The sequence below is a fragment of the Argentina anserina genome, chromosome 5 (assembly GCF_933775445.1).
Source record: "Argentina anserina chromosome 5, drPotAnse1.1, whole genome shotgun sequence".
Taxonomy (NCBI): Eukaryota; Viridiplantae; Streptophyta; class Magnoliopsida; order Rosales; family Rosaceae; genus Argentina; species Argentina anserina.
In genome coordinates this window covers 3,314,947-3,333,199 of record NC_065876.1, presented here as the reverse complement: position 1 = coordinate 3,333,199, position 18,253 = coordinate 3,314,947, and the positions used below count along the sequence as shown (strand labels likewise).

The 18,253-nt window shown below is 37.8% G+C and overlaps 2 protein-coding genes across 3 annotated transcripts; both read left to right on the top strand.

Moving 5' to 3' along the window:
- The first annotated feature begins 12,057 nt into the window (after positions 1-12,057).
- On the top strand, positions 12,058-14,361 carry LOC126794219 (BTB/POZ domain-containing protein At3g05675-like). 2 transcript variants are annotated; one of them, XM_050520882.1, is made up of 2 exons: positions 12,058-12,250; positions 12,938-14,361. In XM_050520882.1, exon 2 carries the CDS (start codon positions 12,938-12,940, stop codon positions 14,231-14,233), a length of 1,296 nt encoding a protein of 431 aa, XP_050376839.1. In that variant the 5' UTR covers positions 12,058-12,250; the 3' UTR covers positions 14,234-14,361. The 2 variants fall into 2 exon arrangements, with proteins under 2 accessions (XP_050376839.1, XP_050376838.1); XM_050520881.1 differs by having other exon boundaries at positions 12,059-12,250; positions 12,885-14,361.
- Positions 14,362-15,344: 983 nt separating this feature from the next.
- Positions 15,345-17,191, top strand: LOC126794223 (uncharacterized). The gene is made up of 3 exons (XM_050520886.1): positions 15,345-15,682; positions 16,348-16,496; positions 16,897-17,191. Exons 1-3 carry the CDS (start codon positions 15,506-15,508, stop codon positions 17,033-17,035), a joined length of 465 nt encoding a protein of 154 aa, XP_050376843.1. The 5' UTR covers positions 15,345-15,505; the 3' UTR covers positions 17,036-17,191.
- The last annotated feature ends 1,062 nt before the right edge of the window (positions 17,192-18,253 follow it).

The window sequence follows — 18,253 nt, the reverse complement described above, 5'->3', positions numbered from 1 at the left end:
CCCCATAGATCCTTAGGACAATGGGCACTAAAGAGAATACAACGAGCCATATCAAGTAAATGTCGATTTTTCCTTTCGGATACCCCATTCTGTTCAGGTGTATAAGGACACGTTTTCTGGTGGATAATCCCATGTGTTTTGAAGAAAGACTGAAAGACACGGTTGACATACTCCCCCCCCATTATCAGAGCGAAGAACTTTAATTTTGGCATTGTACTGTGTTTGAACTTCGGAAAGGAAGGCTTCAAAAGCCGGAAAAACCTCATCCTTAGTTTTAAGAAGAACAACCCAAGTAAGACGTGTACAATCATCAATAAAGGACACATAATATCGCATACCAGACACTGTGGGTTCTTTTGAAGGTCCCCAAACATCAGAATGAATTAATTCAAAAGGAACGACACTTTTATTTGAAATACTAGGCAGATAGGTTGAGCGATGACTCTTGCCAAAAACACATGTTTCACAATGTAAGACTGACTCATCCACACCAATAAACAAAGAGGGCATGAATTTTTTCATAACACTAAAAGATGGATGCCCTAAGCGTCGGTGCCATAACCAAACTTCACTTAGCCTGTCAGAAGTTGACATTAAAGCGGTTCGTGGCTGTGCTCCTGGTTTCTCCCCTGCGTATGTCTGGTCCAGACGAAACAGTCTGCCCCTCAAGTACCCCCGACCTAGTAACTCCCCAGTGAGAAGATCCTGAAAAATCACATACATGGGAAAAAAGGTCACAGAACATTTGGATTCAACATTCAACTGTGGGACAAATATCAAATGATGGGATAAAGCAGGTACATATAGCACATTTTGTAGGACAATAGTGGAAGTGACACGAACTGACCCCTTTCCTAACACAGGAAAGGCCTCACCATTAGCATTAGTAACATATGGTTGAGCGATGACTCTTGCGTCTTCTGGGCACGACGGTGATTTATGGGCTGGGCACGGCTGGATTTCGGTTTGGGCACGGCTGGAAACAAACCAACTCCGTGAACAGTAACCCGGGAGCGAGAAACAACGATAGGAAAAACTTCGATCGGAGAATAGAATAGAATCGTTGGGAAAACTTCAACGAAAAAGTGCAGCGGAAAAACAAAGAGACAAAATCCTTTTGGATCTTTGCTCTGATACCAAGTCAAATATAAGGAGGTTTTAGAGAATGAATTTTCTGATATATTATTCATCTCACAGTGGAGGCTATATATAGAGATACAATACGTACAAACCCTAACCCTACATGTACTACACATGTACTACACATCTAGACTAGGAAAGTAATAATAATTTAATTTACATTCCTAAACTATATATATGACTCACGCTAACAGTCACCCCGTACAAGGGTGAGCCATCGCCTATCATATATCAGCTATCCTGCGTATATGATTCGTTCTTTTACTTAATCTCCATATATAGCTAGGGCTAGCTCAGTGACTTTCAGAGCTTGATCAACTGGTGCTAGCTAGCTCAAACCAAAGCTGTATTAATTGAAACAGAACCTCTTTCTCTTTGTAGGGTATCCAATGTCCAAGCTCTAAAAAGCTTTAGGGGACACCCATAATTCTTCATAATAGAATGGATACAATATATGCTTGGTGCAATGCAACTGCGCGCTACTACTATTGCTGCTGCATGAGATGAGATGAGAGATACGGGTCCCCATTACATATCCTCAAGCTCTTCATGGCTAGTCTGAGAATCTTGACTTTGATATAGAACAGTACTAATTAAAACACCCCACCCAAGTCACCAAATTGGGCAAAACCCTACTTTACTCTTCCTTCCCAATTCGGATCTTTCACACCTTTAGTCTTATTTCATGTCTGCATGACATTACACCATGATCGAACCGCCTATCTATCTGAATCCTACTTCAATTACCTAAATGATCCTTAGCTACTCCCTCTTTTCTTTTCTTTTTTGGAATTGTTTTCTAGCTAAGATGTGGAGTTATTAATGAAATAGAGATATATATGGGTTAGGATCGGATGCTGTACATTTGTTAAAAATTTGCTAAACAGACTTAAATAAGAGTAACATGGTCGACAAACAAAATAGAAGATAAATGATTATTGAGATTTGAGAGTATAGCAAGAAAAATGCTTAATTTTCATGAACATAGTCATTTTGGTGTGTTTATTTGTTAGTCAACATTAATTGGTCGTTATAAGGTCTCTGGCTTTAAAATCATACTTAGCAGCATCCAAATGTGTGTGTTAGTGGGTGGGTGTGTCAGGGAGGGATTGGAAAGACCCACAAGTAATGCAAAAGTTTTGCTCTCCATTTTTTTTCTCAGCATCACCACCCTTGATCTTTATCAAGCATAAAGACCATGATTTTGTCTCCTGGAAACAACACACGCTTCATCATAGCCGTTGAGAATTAAGTCAACTGCATCAAAACTTCTTCTTTTTTTCTGCTAAAAGGGGTGAATTAAAATCCAGCAATGAGATTTTGGATACTGCTGGTTATCTTTCTCCTTTTCCCTTTAACCTTTTGTTCATAAAGAGAACACAGCCTGTTTAGATTGTGATTGAACGAAATTATAACGTAGATCTCACTAATTTAGAGCTTGATTATTGTGTTATATATAGTGGAATTGACATACTCTTATCTTGATTTGACTGGGAAAACATGCTTTGTCCTGTAAAAATGAAGCGCATATATATTGAAGGGGTACTGGACGGAAACCATTATTCATAGTCATAATGCTGTTATATTCTATCTTTCGAAAAACAATGGAACATAAGGATTGCATACTAATTTCCCGAGTTTTGACTTGCAAATATTAATTGTAATAATAGCTTGTTCATCGATCAGCTCCTATCCTTCAGCATATTGATATTCATTATTCTTCAATCCTTCTTGCAACATCTTCAATCACAACTCAAACTATCGGAAACTTCTGGATTTCTTATTTACATGCAGGTGTCTTGTATGTGCATATGAGCATATCTGTGAAACCCGGCCTCAAAACCAGGCATAAACCCTAAGTTCTTATTAACGAGCTACACGCAGGTGTCCTCCGCTACAGCCTATCTTACAGTGTGTCACTAGCTAGTACGTAGCGCCGAGCAAACTAAGGTTATGAATGCCTTGGTAGAGATAGAGAAATCGACCATCTTTTCCACTTTGTGAACTGATGGATGATGCAGACGTTGGACGAAAACAGATATGAATAAGTACGTAAAGCGAGTGATTTGTAAGTTTGACCAATTATTTATAACTAAGCGGCACTGAGCAAAGAATGTTTCAAATAAATATGTTATCATTTTGGATAATAACTTGTACTCATGCTGGATTCTCTACCAAAGTGTACTCAAAGCATCTATCTTCTTGCTAATGCTGAGGATCGGAGGTCAAAGGGATTATAATCTTGTCGAGATTTGGAGTGGATTCAAAGTTCATCCTTGAACACATAGAAGTGATCATAGAATGTTATATATATATATATATAACGCTTCTTGGCTGTAGACGTCCGGACGGTTTTTCCGTCTGAATTTCTGTCTTTTCTCCTCGATCCGACGCGGGCAATGTCGTTTCCTCTCGCCGAAGTGACACCACATCTTTCTAAACACTACTATGATGAAGAAGAATGTGAAAGAGATCGAGATCGAAGGTCTTGCAACAACCTCACTCAGAACTTCACCATCAATCATGGTTGACCTTTGATTCCAATCTCTTTCTCCTTCTTCATCGGAGCAGCGTATATGAATACGTGGTATTACTCCGGCGAGAAGAAATGACATCGCCGACGTCGGATCGAAGAGAAACGGCAGAAATCCGGAAGAAATATTCGTCCGGACATCCGCAACTGAGACATTATATATATATATATATATATATATATATATATATATATATATTGTGCAACAAATAACCAGATGCGCCCAGACCCCATGGCATTGAATAGCTAGTTGATAGTATGAAGAGACTACTAATATACGTAATACATATATAGCAACTTGAAACAAAATACCTCACACATATGAAGAGACTACTAATCTCTGATGGGCCAATTTTTATTAAACAACGACAAGCGTGGCCCGTGGACCAACTGTACCGATATTGTCCCAACTTAGCCACCTCACAGGTGTTGGGTTTTAATCACAAAAGGCCTCGGTACAATTGATTATTATCCACCCACTTATAAGCTTTATTTTTTTTTGTCACTTCTTAGATGTGGGATCTCTCCTCTCCAACACGCCCCCTCACGTGCAACCTAATTTTTAGGTCTGCACGTGACAGATTAACATCCAACATACTGGGATGAAAGAAACTAAGGTCCAGTAACCAACGACACTTAGTGGACATCCAATCGGAAAATCCTCCGATTGCATGACAAAGTGGCACCCAACTCGGGCCCACGAAAGATTGGAGGCGCGACTGGAGAGGGACCCGCTCTGATACCATGTTAAACAGCGACAAGCGTGGCCCGTGGACCAACTGTACCGATATTGTCCCAACTTAGCCACCTCACAGGTGTTGGGTTTTAATCACAAAAGGCCTCGGTACAATTGGTTATTATCCACCCACTTATAAGCTTTATTTTCTTTGTCACTTTTTAGATGTGAAATCTCTCCTCTCCAATAATTTTCTTGCCGGAGGGACAATTTATACTAAACATATCACTAACTGTGTAATTAAAACCTAATTGAGGGGAGAATTAATTTTCGAAAAGACTTTGTATACAAGACACACATTTCTTATGAGTTCTGGAACTGGAAGTTCTGAGTTTCTGAGTTTAATGTCCGTCATCTGGTTTTGTTTTCTTCACAAACAAAAAGGAAGATGGGTTTTTGTCTTGGTTGAAATGCTGTCATTGGATTTTCATCGCTATGGTTTAAAAAATCTTACAAAGGAATCTCCATGCTTTATTGGAATTGCGATAGGAAAGCTGACAAAGCATTTGACCAAGCTGCCACACATAAGGTTTCTAGCTATAATGTTCAATAAAAGCGAGGCATATATAAATGCCAATCTTATAGCCTCTCTCTCACGTTACCATCAAAAAGAGGAATACAATGCCATTTCAAGGCCAACTGAGATCAAATTTCTGGCTCCCTTGGCTCAACAATTCCAATATTGTTCACAACGAATAATTAATGGAGGTGCCCGAGTGGAAGATAAAAGAGACCAAATCATATACAAAAACATATGCGCGCCTCGTCTTGGTAGGAAAGTATGCATTATGATTAACCCGATATACATTCATCTGGCTCTATCTTACTTCGATTACAGAAACTACCAGAACCACACAAAACTTGGCTGTAAAAGTAAAAACTAGCTATGACAGAAGGAATACTGTCTCTGTTTCAATTCGCATTTGGGTTGGTGCATCTATCAGATGATGACCCTAGCTCTCTAGGGCTCACAGGCTTCAACAAGGTGAAGAAGAAGATGAGACCAAGTTTAGGGAGCTGGTGCCATATATGATAGCGTAGCTAGCCTTGTCGGTGTCATATATGATAACATAGCCACCTAGCCTTGTTTCTTTCTTTTAAGTTATCTTCGTAATGTTCGAGCATGGTGCATTAGATGAATTTTAGATAGTATATACATACTTGGTAATCACGTTTTGAAGAAGAGGGCTTGTATACAAGTGTTTTTAAATTTATCTAATAGAGACAAAGATTCTATATTGTGCATATTGGGAGCTGTGGGTTTGTAGAAGTCGGCAAGTCCAAATAAAAAACTCTAAATCAGACAATTTTAGGTATTTTCCTACATCTTATCACAATGATGTATTTTCGACATCATTTGATAGGTTAAGCAAACATACAAGAATCCTTCTTAAGAGAACAAAAACAAAATATATATATATATATATATATATACAAGAAGAATCTCAAGAGGGAGCTTATATTCATACATCCCAAAATGGTACTTGGACCTCCATCTTTTTCCTATATAGTTTTGATTTAGTCAATGCATATAAAATTACCAAAAACATATAACAATAAAAATACAATAAGAGAAATACTTCTTTACTTATATATATTATAAAATACAAATGTAGATAATTATCCTTGATATTTATTGCTCGACAATCCAAAATGGGATATCAAATTGCATTAAATGATTTAATTGATTACCTTCTTTTTTGATAAACATCATTAGTCAAAAAATTAATATAGTTGATAAACATCAAATTGAATGTGGTCGATTTAATGTATAAACTATATAACTATCTAGAATTTCTCATAAACTTCGATTTGAGCCAAAAAAAATAAAACTCGTTCATTAGAGGTTATAATATTTTATATACGTTGATGAACAAAACTCGTTAATTATAGGTTAAAATATTCCATATACATTGATATTACTATCAATGAATGAAAAATATAGATTACCAATTTATTATGAATTTAGAAAATGAGTGGAAGAGTGATCAAATTAATTTGAGAAGATAGTTTGTGTGATTATTATGCATTTTTCGAATTGTATATAATAAATGAATTTTAAATAGAGTAAGAAATAAATTAATATATAGTAGTATGATTTGATATATCAAATTAGATATTGAGCATTTAAATAAAACTTTAGAGGTCTAAATAGTATTTTAGATATTTATAAAAGCAAAATGGGGGTATACTGAGTAAGGAGATCTAAATACCGTTTTTTGAGGTATGAATATAAACTCTCATCTCATGATTATATTTTTAGGTAAGAAATAACTTAAGAACTTCACATGCACTTAGATGGTATTTCATTACCATCTTAAAAGAAAACTATAAGATGATAGCAAAATACGATACTAGTTGACATAAGCTCTTTATAACGAATATCATCTTGTTAAGGACTAGTTGACAACAATTTTGATTCATCAAGTTTCGATCTCATATTTAGATATTTACCTTTTAGTTTGTAGATATATATATATATATATATATATATATATCTAAGTTGATCATCCCTGCAAGATTTTATTAAAATTGAAAATCGTTAAGATATTCATAAATGTGATTTACTCATTATAAACTTAAATGATTCATGTTTGACAATTTTGTTTCATTCATTAATTTAATACATTTTGATACCTTAATGATCATTAATTTGACTGAAAAATTTGTATATCTAATATACTCATATGTACCTAATATCTAAATGATTGAGATGAAAAATTGTAATAAAAAATAAATATAATTAACGATTAATTAAAAAATTCTCCCATGATTGACATACGTTTAAGAGAATATAACCACTTTTATTTATACCGTCTAAGTGTGACATTTTAATGACATGAACACAAGTTACACAACCTCTCAAAGCAAACTATTAATTTAGATAACAACAACAATAACATAAAGAAATTTGTTCCAACTTTGCATTAAAATCGGAACCTTTTAAATTGGATTAGTTTTTTCACCAAACAAAAATTGAGAAAGCCAAACCAGTTTTAGTTGTGGTTTTCATAAGACAAGTGTAAGCACAAGACTAGTGAGTGTAAAAGACAGCGCACCCTCATTCATTAACAAAATAGCTCGAGCTATAAGACCACCATTGAGTCACCACTTATCCAATGATCCATCCAATCATGACATTTTGATCCAATCAAGAAGGTGGTCTCCCTCCGCAGGCCCAGACACTCCGCCGGTCCCCCCACCCGCCCCTCCGCCGCATGGCCCCCCCGCTCCTCAGGAAACAAACAAAAGCCTCTCTTGGCCCGACCCGATACCCAATGAAGTTTCAAGCAGGCAAAAGCAAAACATTCGACAGAGAATGTCGTCCATTATTCTTGTACCATTCACAAATTACAAAACCTTTTGGGATTTAAGTCTCCTAATATATGAGTGCTAATTATTATTCGCCTATAAACGATATATCATAATTATATTATTCAAGGATAATGGGTTTCACATGATCGAGAGGTTGTGATTTCCAAATTCCAGTCCCAATTATAGGCTAGGAATTTTGATAAGTTCTATAGAGAAGGTGGAGGGCAACCAAACTCGACAAATATTCTTCACCTCTTGTAGATATATAGGTCAAGCCCATGATGCAGTCCTAATGTGATTATTGTGATCGATGAGATGAGTGGTGCGTAAATTGAACCATTAACGTCTAGTTTCTATTCATCCTATTGTTGCTTATTGTCCACGATATAGAGCAGTACGTAATAGTTTAACACTAGCTAGCCACATGTGACATATACATGATGGTTTCAATTTTCAATGTAGTTAGAATATAGCCCATGGAGGATAATGTAATCATCATTTCAGCACCGTAGATGGAGGAGGTTGACGGAATCAATAGGTAGCTGGTTGAGTTCTGTACGATTTAAGGCTAGAAAGTTTCAATTTTATTTTGGCCATATATCGTTGTTGATGATATAGAAAAATTGTGAACATCAATGATCGAGAACCGGGAGCTGGATGATAGATCGCTAGTAAGTTTTCTTCTATAATTAACGAGTGTTCAACAGAAATAATCATGTCTAATCTACCATTAATAAACATAGCTAGTGTAACACATTATACTAATGAATATAGAGATCCCTGAATATGGTACCATATCAAGTATCAACATACGTGTGCTTACAAATATGAAGTGTCTACTTTGGGGTCGACTATGAAACATACACACTATGTGAAGTCCTCTATCATTAGCCATCTTCACTTGTGGCCGCCCGGCCGGTACTCTCAATTCGTTCATCGATCACCCGTAAAAAAAAGCCTCCATGGACCATCGATCACTTCACTCCAATTCTCTTACTCCTCCTTCACCAGCATTGATCGGGGCGTCAATCGTTTTAAGAAACAGAGACCCACTGCCGGCGATGAGGGGAACAACTGGCCGGACGATTTCAGATGCTTTTGTTTCCCTTAGCCATTTGTGGTCTGCCTCTGAGGAAGGCGGGACCATCATGGCGTCCCTCGTGGTCCCTACCAGGTCTTGTTCCCGCCACGTCAGGTACCATGCTGGGTAGAATGATGACCCTGTCAGGTATGATGATGCTACCCTGACGTCACTGATATGGAAGTTTCTTACTTTTTGTTCTTTTGTTCTTTTAACCACACATATCTCGCACGTGTTAAAGCCCAGTAAAGTTATGAACTGAACGAACTAGTGGTTTTAGGTTCCCTCCTCACAATGGCCCATTGTGCGGCTCAAACTTTTTATTAACGTCCACAAGTTTTTGCTAATAAGGGCTAACTGCATAACATGACCAGTTACAAATTCACGGCTATGTCTACTGTTCTGGCCAGTTCCGAAGCGGCTCCGAGTATGAGTAGAATGGCCTTTGCTTCGTCTGGTACTTTCATGCCTTGAATATGTTCTGCTATACTTTCCTTGGTGACCGATGCTTGTCCTCCGGTTAGTTCCTTTAACATTTCACAGGGCTCGGCAACTCCATATCTTTGCGCAACCGTCTCTAACTCTCTAACGAGAGCACCCGAATACATCGGCCGCTTCGAGAGTGTGTTTTTGTAGGCCATTAGAGCATTCTCTAATCTAGAACCCATGTTCCTCAAAAGGGTTGATATATATGGGTAGCCTCCTGCTAAAAGGAACACCGAATGTCACTAGCCGCACCAATGTCACTGCCTTCACTAGCCTTGTTTATTTGCTCTTGAAATACGCCATAGCCTTAAAGTCCGTTAATATCTTGTCGAACTGGCCAACTCCGTGAACAAGTTCTGCTACATAATCATAAGCTCGGATTCGAGTAACGTAGGGATTAAAACTCAAACCCAGAGATGTGACAAATTCTTCAACAACTTGAGAGGCCAATTAATAATATCCTATGCAGTTATCTGTCCGCAAGTAAGAAAAAGGCTCCACAATTGTCGGATCTTTCTAGGGTTTCTTTAAAAACTGTCGTCTTCGTCAGATGAGAGGTGTAGAAACCCAAATTGGATCTTGATGTTCTTCTTTGCTAGGTTTGAATCTTGAGGGGTGGCAAGTCTTTTCTTCTACCATGGATAGTGGGTGGTAGCTCGAGGTGGCAACCGGCGTTTGACATGGGGGTGGTGATTTGCGGTCAGAAGGTAGCGGTGGCCGGTGGCTGAACTTGGGTAGTTGGTCTTTGGAGGTCCATGGAGGTGGGCTTGGGCTAGGTTGGGTCAACTAGTTGGGTTGTATTTCCCATAGTTTTTATTTTATTTTTCTCGTTTGCTCCTATATTTGGGTGAGTGTAGTGAGTCTCGACCCTGTATTGCGTTTTTAGTCTTGGCTTATGTTATCTAGTAGGTAGCGCCTGCTAAGGGCGGCTTGTCACCATTTGCATGATCCTTATAATCGTAGAGCCTTGTACTCTTAATGGCTTGATGCTAAATGAATTCGTTTCATTCCCCTAAAAAAAATTAATAATATCCTATGCAACGTACATGATAAGCATTGTAATTTCCAACCTCCCCTAGCCTCCAAGATTCTCCATTAGCTCCAGCTGCCAAATCTCTCTCCGTTGTCTGCTTAATCTCACAACAAAAGTTGCCAATTCTTTCCCCCAAAGTTGTAAACGCAACAGGCTACAACATGGCAAAAGGGGGATTCCAAGATTAGTAATGAACCACCAACCATAGCATGCAAGCTAAGTATGAAATGAATCGTGATAATTCGAAGAATTAAGTTTACCTGTCCATGAGTGGAAGAGACATTAGGAATATGAGCAGTGTCTTTAGCTATGTCACATATCGCATGAATCAAATCATCCATGGCAGGATATATGACATTGTCCATCGTTCCTTTTAGGATTAGTGCCTGGGCAAGATTGTATGTTGACTTCCTCAGATGTGCAAGCAAGGTGAACGAGGCTCTTTCACTCAAAATAAAGTATATATAATGAATAGCGAGTTCAGTTAACCCGAGCTATTTCTGGATGTACCTCTTCACAGAAGTTCACACCTTCAGAACTCCAAATAGTATAATTCAACTTGTGTACGTAGGCTATCCCTAATCCTGAGCTTTTTTCAGAAAGATTAACTCTGTGGTTTTTGAAATTCATGTACAATAACCAAGAACGAAAGCAATAACTATGACATGGATTACAATTTACAATACACCAACATGTGATCCGCGACGATATGTACGTCATCACTAGTACGTTTGCAATGAATTAATAATAATTAGAACTACTGAACTAGTATACAACGATATTAAAAGCCGGCAGCTTTCAACTCTTAATTTGATACGAGTCCCTAATCACATAAATTGCTTCTTCTTTCTTTCTTTCTTTTAATTTTGTTCAAAAACTTTATAAATAGCAATTAGCACTACACAGTTGATCCAAAATGGAGGAGAGGTGGCCGGCAGTCAGTGCTCTACTGTCTCGACTAAACATATATACAGAATCATTGAAATAAAAATTAGTTGAAACCATTGAAATATAAGCAATGCCGACCAGAGTTCCAGACCAGTGTCACGGCCTCACTTAATCAACATGCATTTATGACGTCGTTTATATTGGACCAGCAATTGTGACAACATCCCATTCATAATTGATTCTTTTCTAATGACCAGCGGCCCAATAGAAAATTTATAATTTTTTTTAATTATATGATCCGATAAGCTACTAGCATTTAGAAATAGCACAATGCTTTCCACCAGCTGGGTTCAGTAACACACTTCACTGCATGAAATCCCATGGATGTTGATGGATTTTAACGACAGAGATATGCATTATATGTGTGTTCTACGAGTCTACGAGGTCTGCTGTGGCATAAAAAGAGTGTTGGAATTACACTAACTCTACCAAAAGGACGACATGAAGTAATGGATGAGGCCATGCATCACTGGATTGTTAATTTCTGGTATCGTTATTATTTGGGTGCAACACTGCAACTTGTGATAAAACAAAGGCAAAAGTAGTAAGTAGGCAATTTTCTGGTGTTGATCCTCCTCCATTAAATTAGAATTTAGAAAGAAAGATAGGTTTCATCATGCATAGATTCTTATACACATAACCCCAGTATCTCATCCAATCATTTTCTCTCCTTCTAGGGTGTGATGCACAGTCTCTCATCTCCCATGTTTTTTATTGCACCAAATTGCCCTCATACAAATACACTAATCTCCCAGTAGCTACAATCAAACACAAGGCTATTTTGGCCAGTTTAGTCAAAAATTTCTCTTTTCACTTCATCTCAAACTCTTGTTTCTCAGTTAGATTAGTTAGAAGCTCAACTGAGAAATTTGGAGCACTCTGAAAACCCTTATATATGGAGAATTCAGCAATTCACAGCGGATCCGGTTTCTGGAGTTAAAGCTCGGAACCTATTTCTGCGGTTCATACAATTGAAAGGTGAGTTTTTTTCCTCTTTATGAATTCCCAATTGGAAGAAAGGAAGAAAATCTTGATTATGGGATGACTAGAAAGATTGCTACTTTGAATTTGATATGCCAAATAATTGAATGGGGAGTTCATGAAGCAATTGGGTTTTCATTAGTTAGTCATCTTTAGCTGGAAACATGAACCAATTTCTATAAATTTTGTTGTGACTAGAGTTCATTTCATAATTTGTATCTGTAAAAATTAGCAGCTTATAGTATCTAGTAGGAGTATTTGACATAATTGTTTAGGCCGAGGAAGTGAATTGTGAGCTTTGTTGGTTTTGTTGATCGGGATACCACTTTGTAGCTGCAACTGTCTTCTTTGTTACTACTGGATGTGATTTTACTTAGTAGGTTTGATGGAATCATGATCCTTAGTAAAATTCATTGTTAATCAATACTGAAGAAGATTGCGGCAGGTTCTGTACACATTCCTTAGTAGTTTAGATGTATGGAACTATATGGATCAGCTATTGTAGCTGCATAGAAGTTTGAAAATTTTCATTCTATTGCACCTGAGCTTTCAATGCAGAGTTTGTTTTATATTTGTTGTAGAATGTACGCAGATTGATTGACTCACTGTTTGTTTAAATTTGTAATTTCAGTTGAAGAAAGAGTGCCCTTTCAATTACTTAAAGCATGAACCTTGTTGCCACAGATGGACAAAGCTGTAAAAACCAAGCCTTACAGACTTGGTGATCAAAATACCAGCGACGTTGTTATCTCCTTGAAGGATAGAGAAGGACGAAACCAGCATTTTTACTCCCACTCATCTGTTCTTATTAAAAGGAGCAAGTACTTTGCTGAACGATTGTCTAATCCAACCCCTAGTAATGCCATTAATGTTCATTGCTCTGAGGTAAACTTTGATCACCATGTCAACCTGTTGAGGCTGCTCTATCTTCCAACAGAGTTAATTTTGGATGCTTTGGACTCTGTTAAGTCTGCCATTGGTATTCTTCAGTCAGCAGTGAACTTCAAGTGTGACGAGGTTGTCTGCTGCTGCATTCAGTACTTGGAGGCTGTTCCTTGGGAGGACACAGAAGAAGAGCACATCTTAAGAGCAGTATCAAAGTTGGGTCAGAGAGCTATGCCCATAATAGCTAGGATCCAACCTGTTGATTTAGCTGCCACCAAAACTGTTTTCATCTCAGCAATTCGTGTTGCCACATCCATTGTTGGACCGTGTCCTCCATTCGGCAATGAACTTAAAACTTCTGCTCAAGAGCAAGTCGAATACATGTTAGGAGAAGACGAGGATACACCTTTGGTCATGGCAGATGATGAAGTCAGATCTGTGGCAAGAATGGGTCTGTCACATATTTGTTCAAGGTTTGAAAAAGAATTGTCTTCCTTACTTTTGGAACCAGACCTTTCATCGGAGACAGCAGATGAGAAAATTATGCATAGTTTATATGATCTTGAATGGATGTGTAACATTCTAGGAAAGATGGATTTGATGAAAGATTTTGTTTCCAACTGGGCGGAAAGTTCCAATAATGTTTTGGGAGTGATTGAGGACAAGAAACTTGATTCGTTTATGTGGGGGTTGAAGATTAAGCTCATAGAAGTCACTGCTAAAGTCTTGGAAGCAGTTGGCTATGGTACTGTGATTCTTCCGGCTCCAATTCGCTTGACATTACTGAAGTCATGGCTCCCTTATATTAGGAAGATGAAGCCACTCTTGGATGCAAAGAACAGTGAGGACACAAGTTTTCCATACAAGATGAACGAAGACTTGTGCCAGACCATTGAAGGGGCCATCGTCACCTTAGTACTCGCCTTACCATCGAATGATCAAGCCGACATTCTGGCAGACTGGATGAGATCAGAGCAGGTCCGGTATCCGGATTTGAGCGAGGCTTTTGAGGTCTGGTGTTTCAGAACAAAGTCTGCCAAGAGAAGATTAGTGGAGGGATTGGATGGGGCTGGCAATGCCACACTTTCCCTCTGATAGTTTTTGCTCTCATGTATGTTGTAAAATTGTTTAGTTTCAGTGGAAGGACATTATCAAACTGGTAATGATACCATTGCATTAATGTATCTTTGACATAATTGAGCCCCTTAAGAGATTGAGCTTCATTTCTATGCAGTTGCACGTAATATTATTATTATCATCTAGAACAACTAATGTTAGTTGATTAAGCTCATTCTTTGGCAGATGCAAGTTTTAAAAAAAATTGTATCAATTTTCGTTATTTGGGCCAAGATTTTCTGGGGTAATTCTGTTCACATCTAAAAAAGCTCACCACTCACAATCACACATGTTCTTGAATAAAATCTTCATGGCAATTAGATTCTCCTTGCCTCCTTGGAGGTCAATCATGGCCTACTCAACTATTCTTTGGAGCAAAATTTGAAATTAAGGTCATCACCATATTTATTTGGACTCGGAAGTATAAAGGTCCGTTTTCCTTTGCATGACTAAATAAAAACATTATTTTGGCACTTGAGGCATATGAGCTCTTCTACAATTATAACTTGTACATAGTATAACTCAAGCATGAATAATCTATATCGGTGCATGTCAAAACCATCTTTATAATCGTAACTTCTCATTACGACACATACTTTATCATATACGATAAGAAAATTATCATATGAAATGTAATTAAAAAGTTGAATCTTATCTAAGTAATTTATTATAAAATATACTAGCATCAGCCCACACACAACGTGTGTGAAACATCCCTTTCTTTTTTGAATTCAACTATATAGAGGATAACTACCTAATTCATGATCTTAGGAGTTATGTAGGGGGAGTTATTTGAAATAAATTTTTTTCTTTTTTGATATTGACTACCTCTTGTCTTTAAATTATATAATTTAATTTTATAATAACAATGGTGTTCATATATTTTCACATGCATTTTAGTTGAAAAAAAGAGTTTTAATTATAATAGTGTAGATAAAGTAAATGATTTATTTTTTTGTTTTAGTCTTTTAGATATTAACGAGCTCTAGGGACCCACCATGTTTGAGAAGTCATCACCCGCCCTAACAAAAAAAACCCGAACCCGATTCGGAAAGTCCGAAATTACAAATACAAAGTCTCTCTCGGGTCGTCCACACTGCGTTTTCTCGTCGGTGATGATGTTGAGCATCTCCTCCTCCTCATTATTATCATCGTCGTCGCCGATCTTCATCATCTCGTAGCCTCCTCTCCTCCTCCTCCAATCTCCGCCGCACAACAGAACGAATCAAACCGTCCCCGGCGGAGGAAGAGATGTACGTCACGGCGGCGCGACCGACGGATCTGAATCGGAACACGGAGTGGTTCACCTACCCAGGCGTTTGGACCACCTACATTCTCATCGTCTTCTTCTCTTGGCTCATCGTCCTCTGCCTCTTCTCTTGCTCTCCTGGCATGGCCTGGACCATCGTCCACCTCGCTCATTTTCTGGTCTTACTTCCCCTCCTTCTCTTTCTTCTTCTTATGCTTAATCTCATTGCTAGCTTAGTTTTGTGTTTTGATTCTGTTTGTTTTGGTCAAGTTCGTTAGGAGATTGTGAATCTGAATCCTTAGGTTGTCGATGTAATTCATCATGATTTTGAATCGGTTTCGCTACCTGAGCTTGCTTAACACCAAAACAGAGCCGAGAGTTTCAATTAGGTGGCCACTGATGTAAGCGAGGACGTGAATCGGTTCTGTATTGGAACAAGTTGCATAGGATTAGATGGAAATTGAGACAATCTAGACTGTTCTGAGTTGTTAGATAGCTTGAAATGTGTATTCTGTAATATGCTTTCTTAAGGTTATTGCATCTTTGGAACTGGACACTTTGTATTGTTTGATGTGTGCTTGGTTTGATACTCGCAACGCTTATTTTGTTTGTGTTAAAAGCTTGATTATAAGTAATTGCTGCTTTTGCGTGGAATTGTGTGTTCATGTGTTTCGTTGTGAATGGTGGAAACTGGAAAGTTGATGCACTGCGCAGGCGATTTCTTGATTGTGTTATAATCTTTATCCACCTCATTGCCTATACAGAATAGTTTGTGACTTGCAATCTTCCTGTTGATATTTAAAGCAACTTATTTGTGCTGATTGTCTTGACGTCTTCTTTTCAGGTTACCTACCAATTCTTTCACTGGAAGAAGGGAACACCGTTTGCTGATGACCAAGGTATCTACAATGCGCTTACTTGGTGGGAGCAGATCGATAATGGCAACCAACTCACTCGAAACAGAAAATTTCTAACTGTTGTGCCTGTTGTGTTGTGAGTACTTTAAGCTTTCTTGTATGTGTACAAGTAGTTTAAGCTTTCGCGTATATTTCGCAAGAACTAAGCTCTCCTAGATAAGCCTTTCAGACTGGATATTAAAAGTAAATGTCAAATAATTTGACTGTAGAGAATGCATGGCTGCACCATTAAATATCTCTACACTTCTTTAGGTAGAACTTTGCTAATGACTTCACAGTTCACACATTTTGATGATCTAGTGAAACAGAGAGACAATAGTATTATACTATTATTTAAATATTAAGTTTGTTTCAAACTTGTTGTTGTTATACAGTTAATTTTTCATGAGTAGAGATACTGAAGTCTACCTTTATCTGGACGTGTTGCTGCTCTATTTATATGCTGAATCTTTTTCAACTCATTCATGATTTTGCAGATATTTGATAGCTTCACATACAACAGACTATCAAAATCCGATGCTCTTCTTCAACACGTTAGCAGTTTTTGTGCTGGTAGTGGCAAAGTTCCCAAACATGCACAAGGTTCGTATATTTGGAATCAATGGTGATCTCTGATCTCTAAAAGAGCAAGGCTGACTTCAGTTTTATTGGTCTAGTTTATATTGGCAATCAAATTTAATCGTATATCACTGTTGATGTGAAACTGGAAACAGTATTATTTTTTGAATGAATCAAAACTTATACCTGTCCTGCACTCTCAGTTGCACAATAGATTGACCGGCTTACTTGTCCGATACTTTATTTTCTTCTTATAAGCTTGAATTCCAGAGCTGCATTCACTGTTCTTCATTTCTGGTTCCCTTTTATTACCCAATGATTATATGTTTAAAATCCTAGTTAGAAGAGTTCTGGTGAGTAATGAACCTGCAATCCCGGATGTAGGGGGACTATAGAGTTGACCCACTGACGGCCGTTTTTATTGCTGTCGCATATAAAGTTGCGTATATATTTATATTTTGTTTCTTCGTGCTGTTGATCAGTTTAAAACAGAATTGTCAAAAATCTTCAATAAGTTTCCATAGAAGGATTGTGATTGTATACAGTAACCAGAGGAAATGGTTTTGTCACACTATTCAGGTACCCCTGTGAACCCTCTGGAATCAATTATACGGTATCTAAAATTCATTTTGGTGGGAAGACTTAAGTTAGGTACCCCGTGATAATGTTTGCTGTGTCACCATATGCTAGAGACAATGACATGTTTCTTCTACATTATACATCATACAATCATTTTGTTAATGGGAAATCTTCACTAATTAAACTACCAGATCCTAAACTCCATCGAAGGGAATTGAATTGAGTTTATTACGTGGAGTTGCTCATTGTCAAACACAAATGGATACGGCAATGGCCTAAACTTTACACGGAAGAAAAGTATCTGATGAATTGTGGACACGCCTTTTACTAATTGGAAAAACCTAAGCACTAACGCACAACAGGAACAAGCCAAAGACATGACTACAGATCCGGCAAGCACCATTCAGATCCAGTTTTCTTCTTTTATGGTCTTTGTTAAGTAACCCTTTTTCTATAAATGGCTGGAATGGCCACTAGGTTTTTCAAGGCTGTGCTTCATTCTTGGCGTTCAAGGAATATGGCTTGTCATTTTCAGCTTGGACCAGTGCACTAAAATCAAACTCAATAACTCATGGCCTAGATTATTGTTGGATCAATTCCAAAACTACCCTTACAGAGAGAGCTAGCTAGGTGAGATCAGATTAAGTGGTTAATGATTTTATTATACCTAATAAGTGAAATCCTGGAAGACCAGCC

Excerpts from the sequence above, each read along its gene's own strand:
- LOC126794223 (XM_050520886.1), top strand. The coding sequence starts at position 15,506 with ATGTACGTCACGGCGGCGCGACCGACGGATCTGAATCGGAACACGGAG. Across the intron at positions 15,683-16,347 it reads TCCACCTCGCTCATTTTCTG|GTTACCTACCAATTCTTTCA; the intron begins GTCTTACTTCCC and ends TCTTCTTTTCAG. Across the intron at positions 16,497-16,896 it reads ACTGTTGTGCCTGTTGTGTT|ATATTTGATAGCTTCACATA; the intron begins GTGAGTACTTTA and ends ATGATTTTGCAG.
- LOC126794219 (XM_050520882.1), top strand. The coding sequence starts at position 12,938 with ATGGACAAAGCTGTAAAAACCAAGCCTTACAGACTTGGTGATCAAAAT.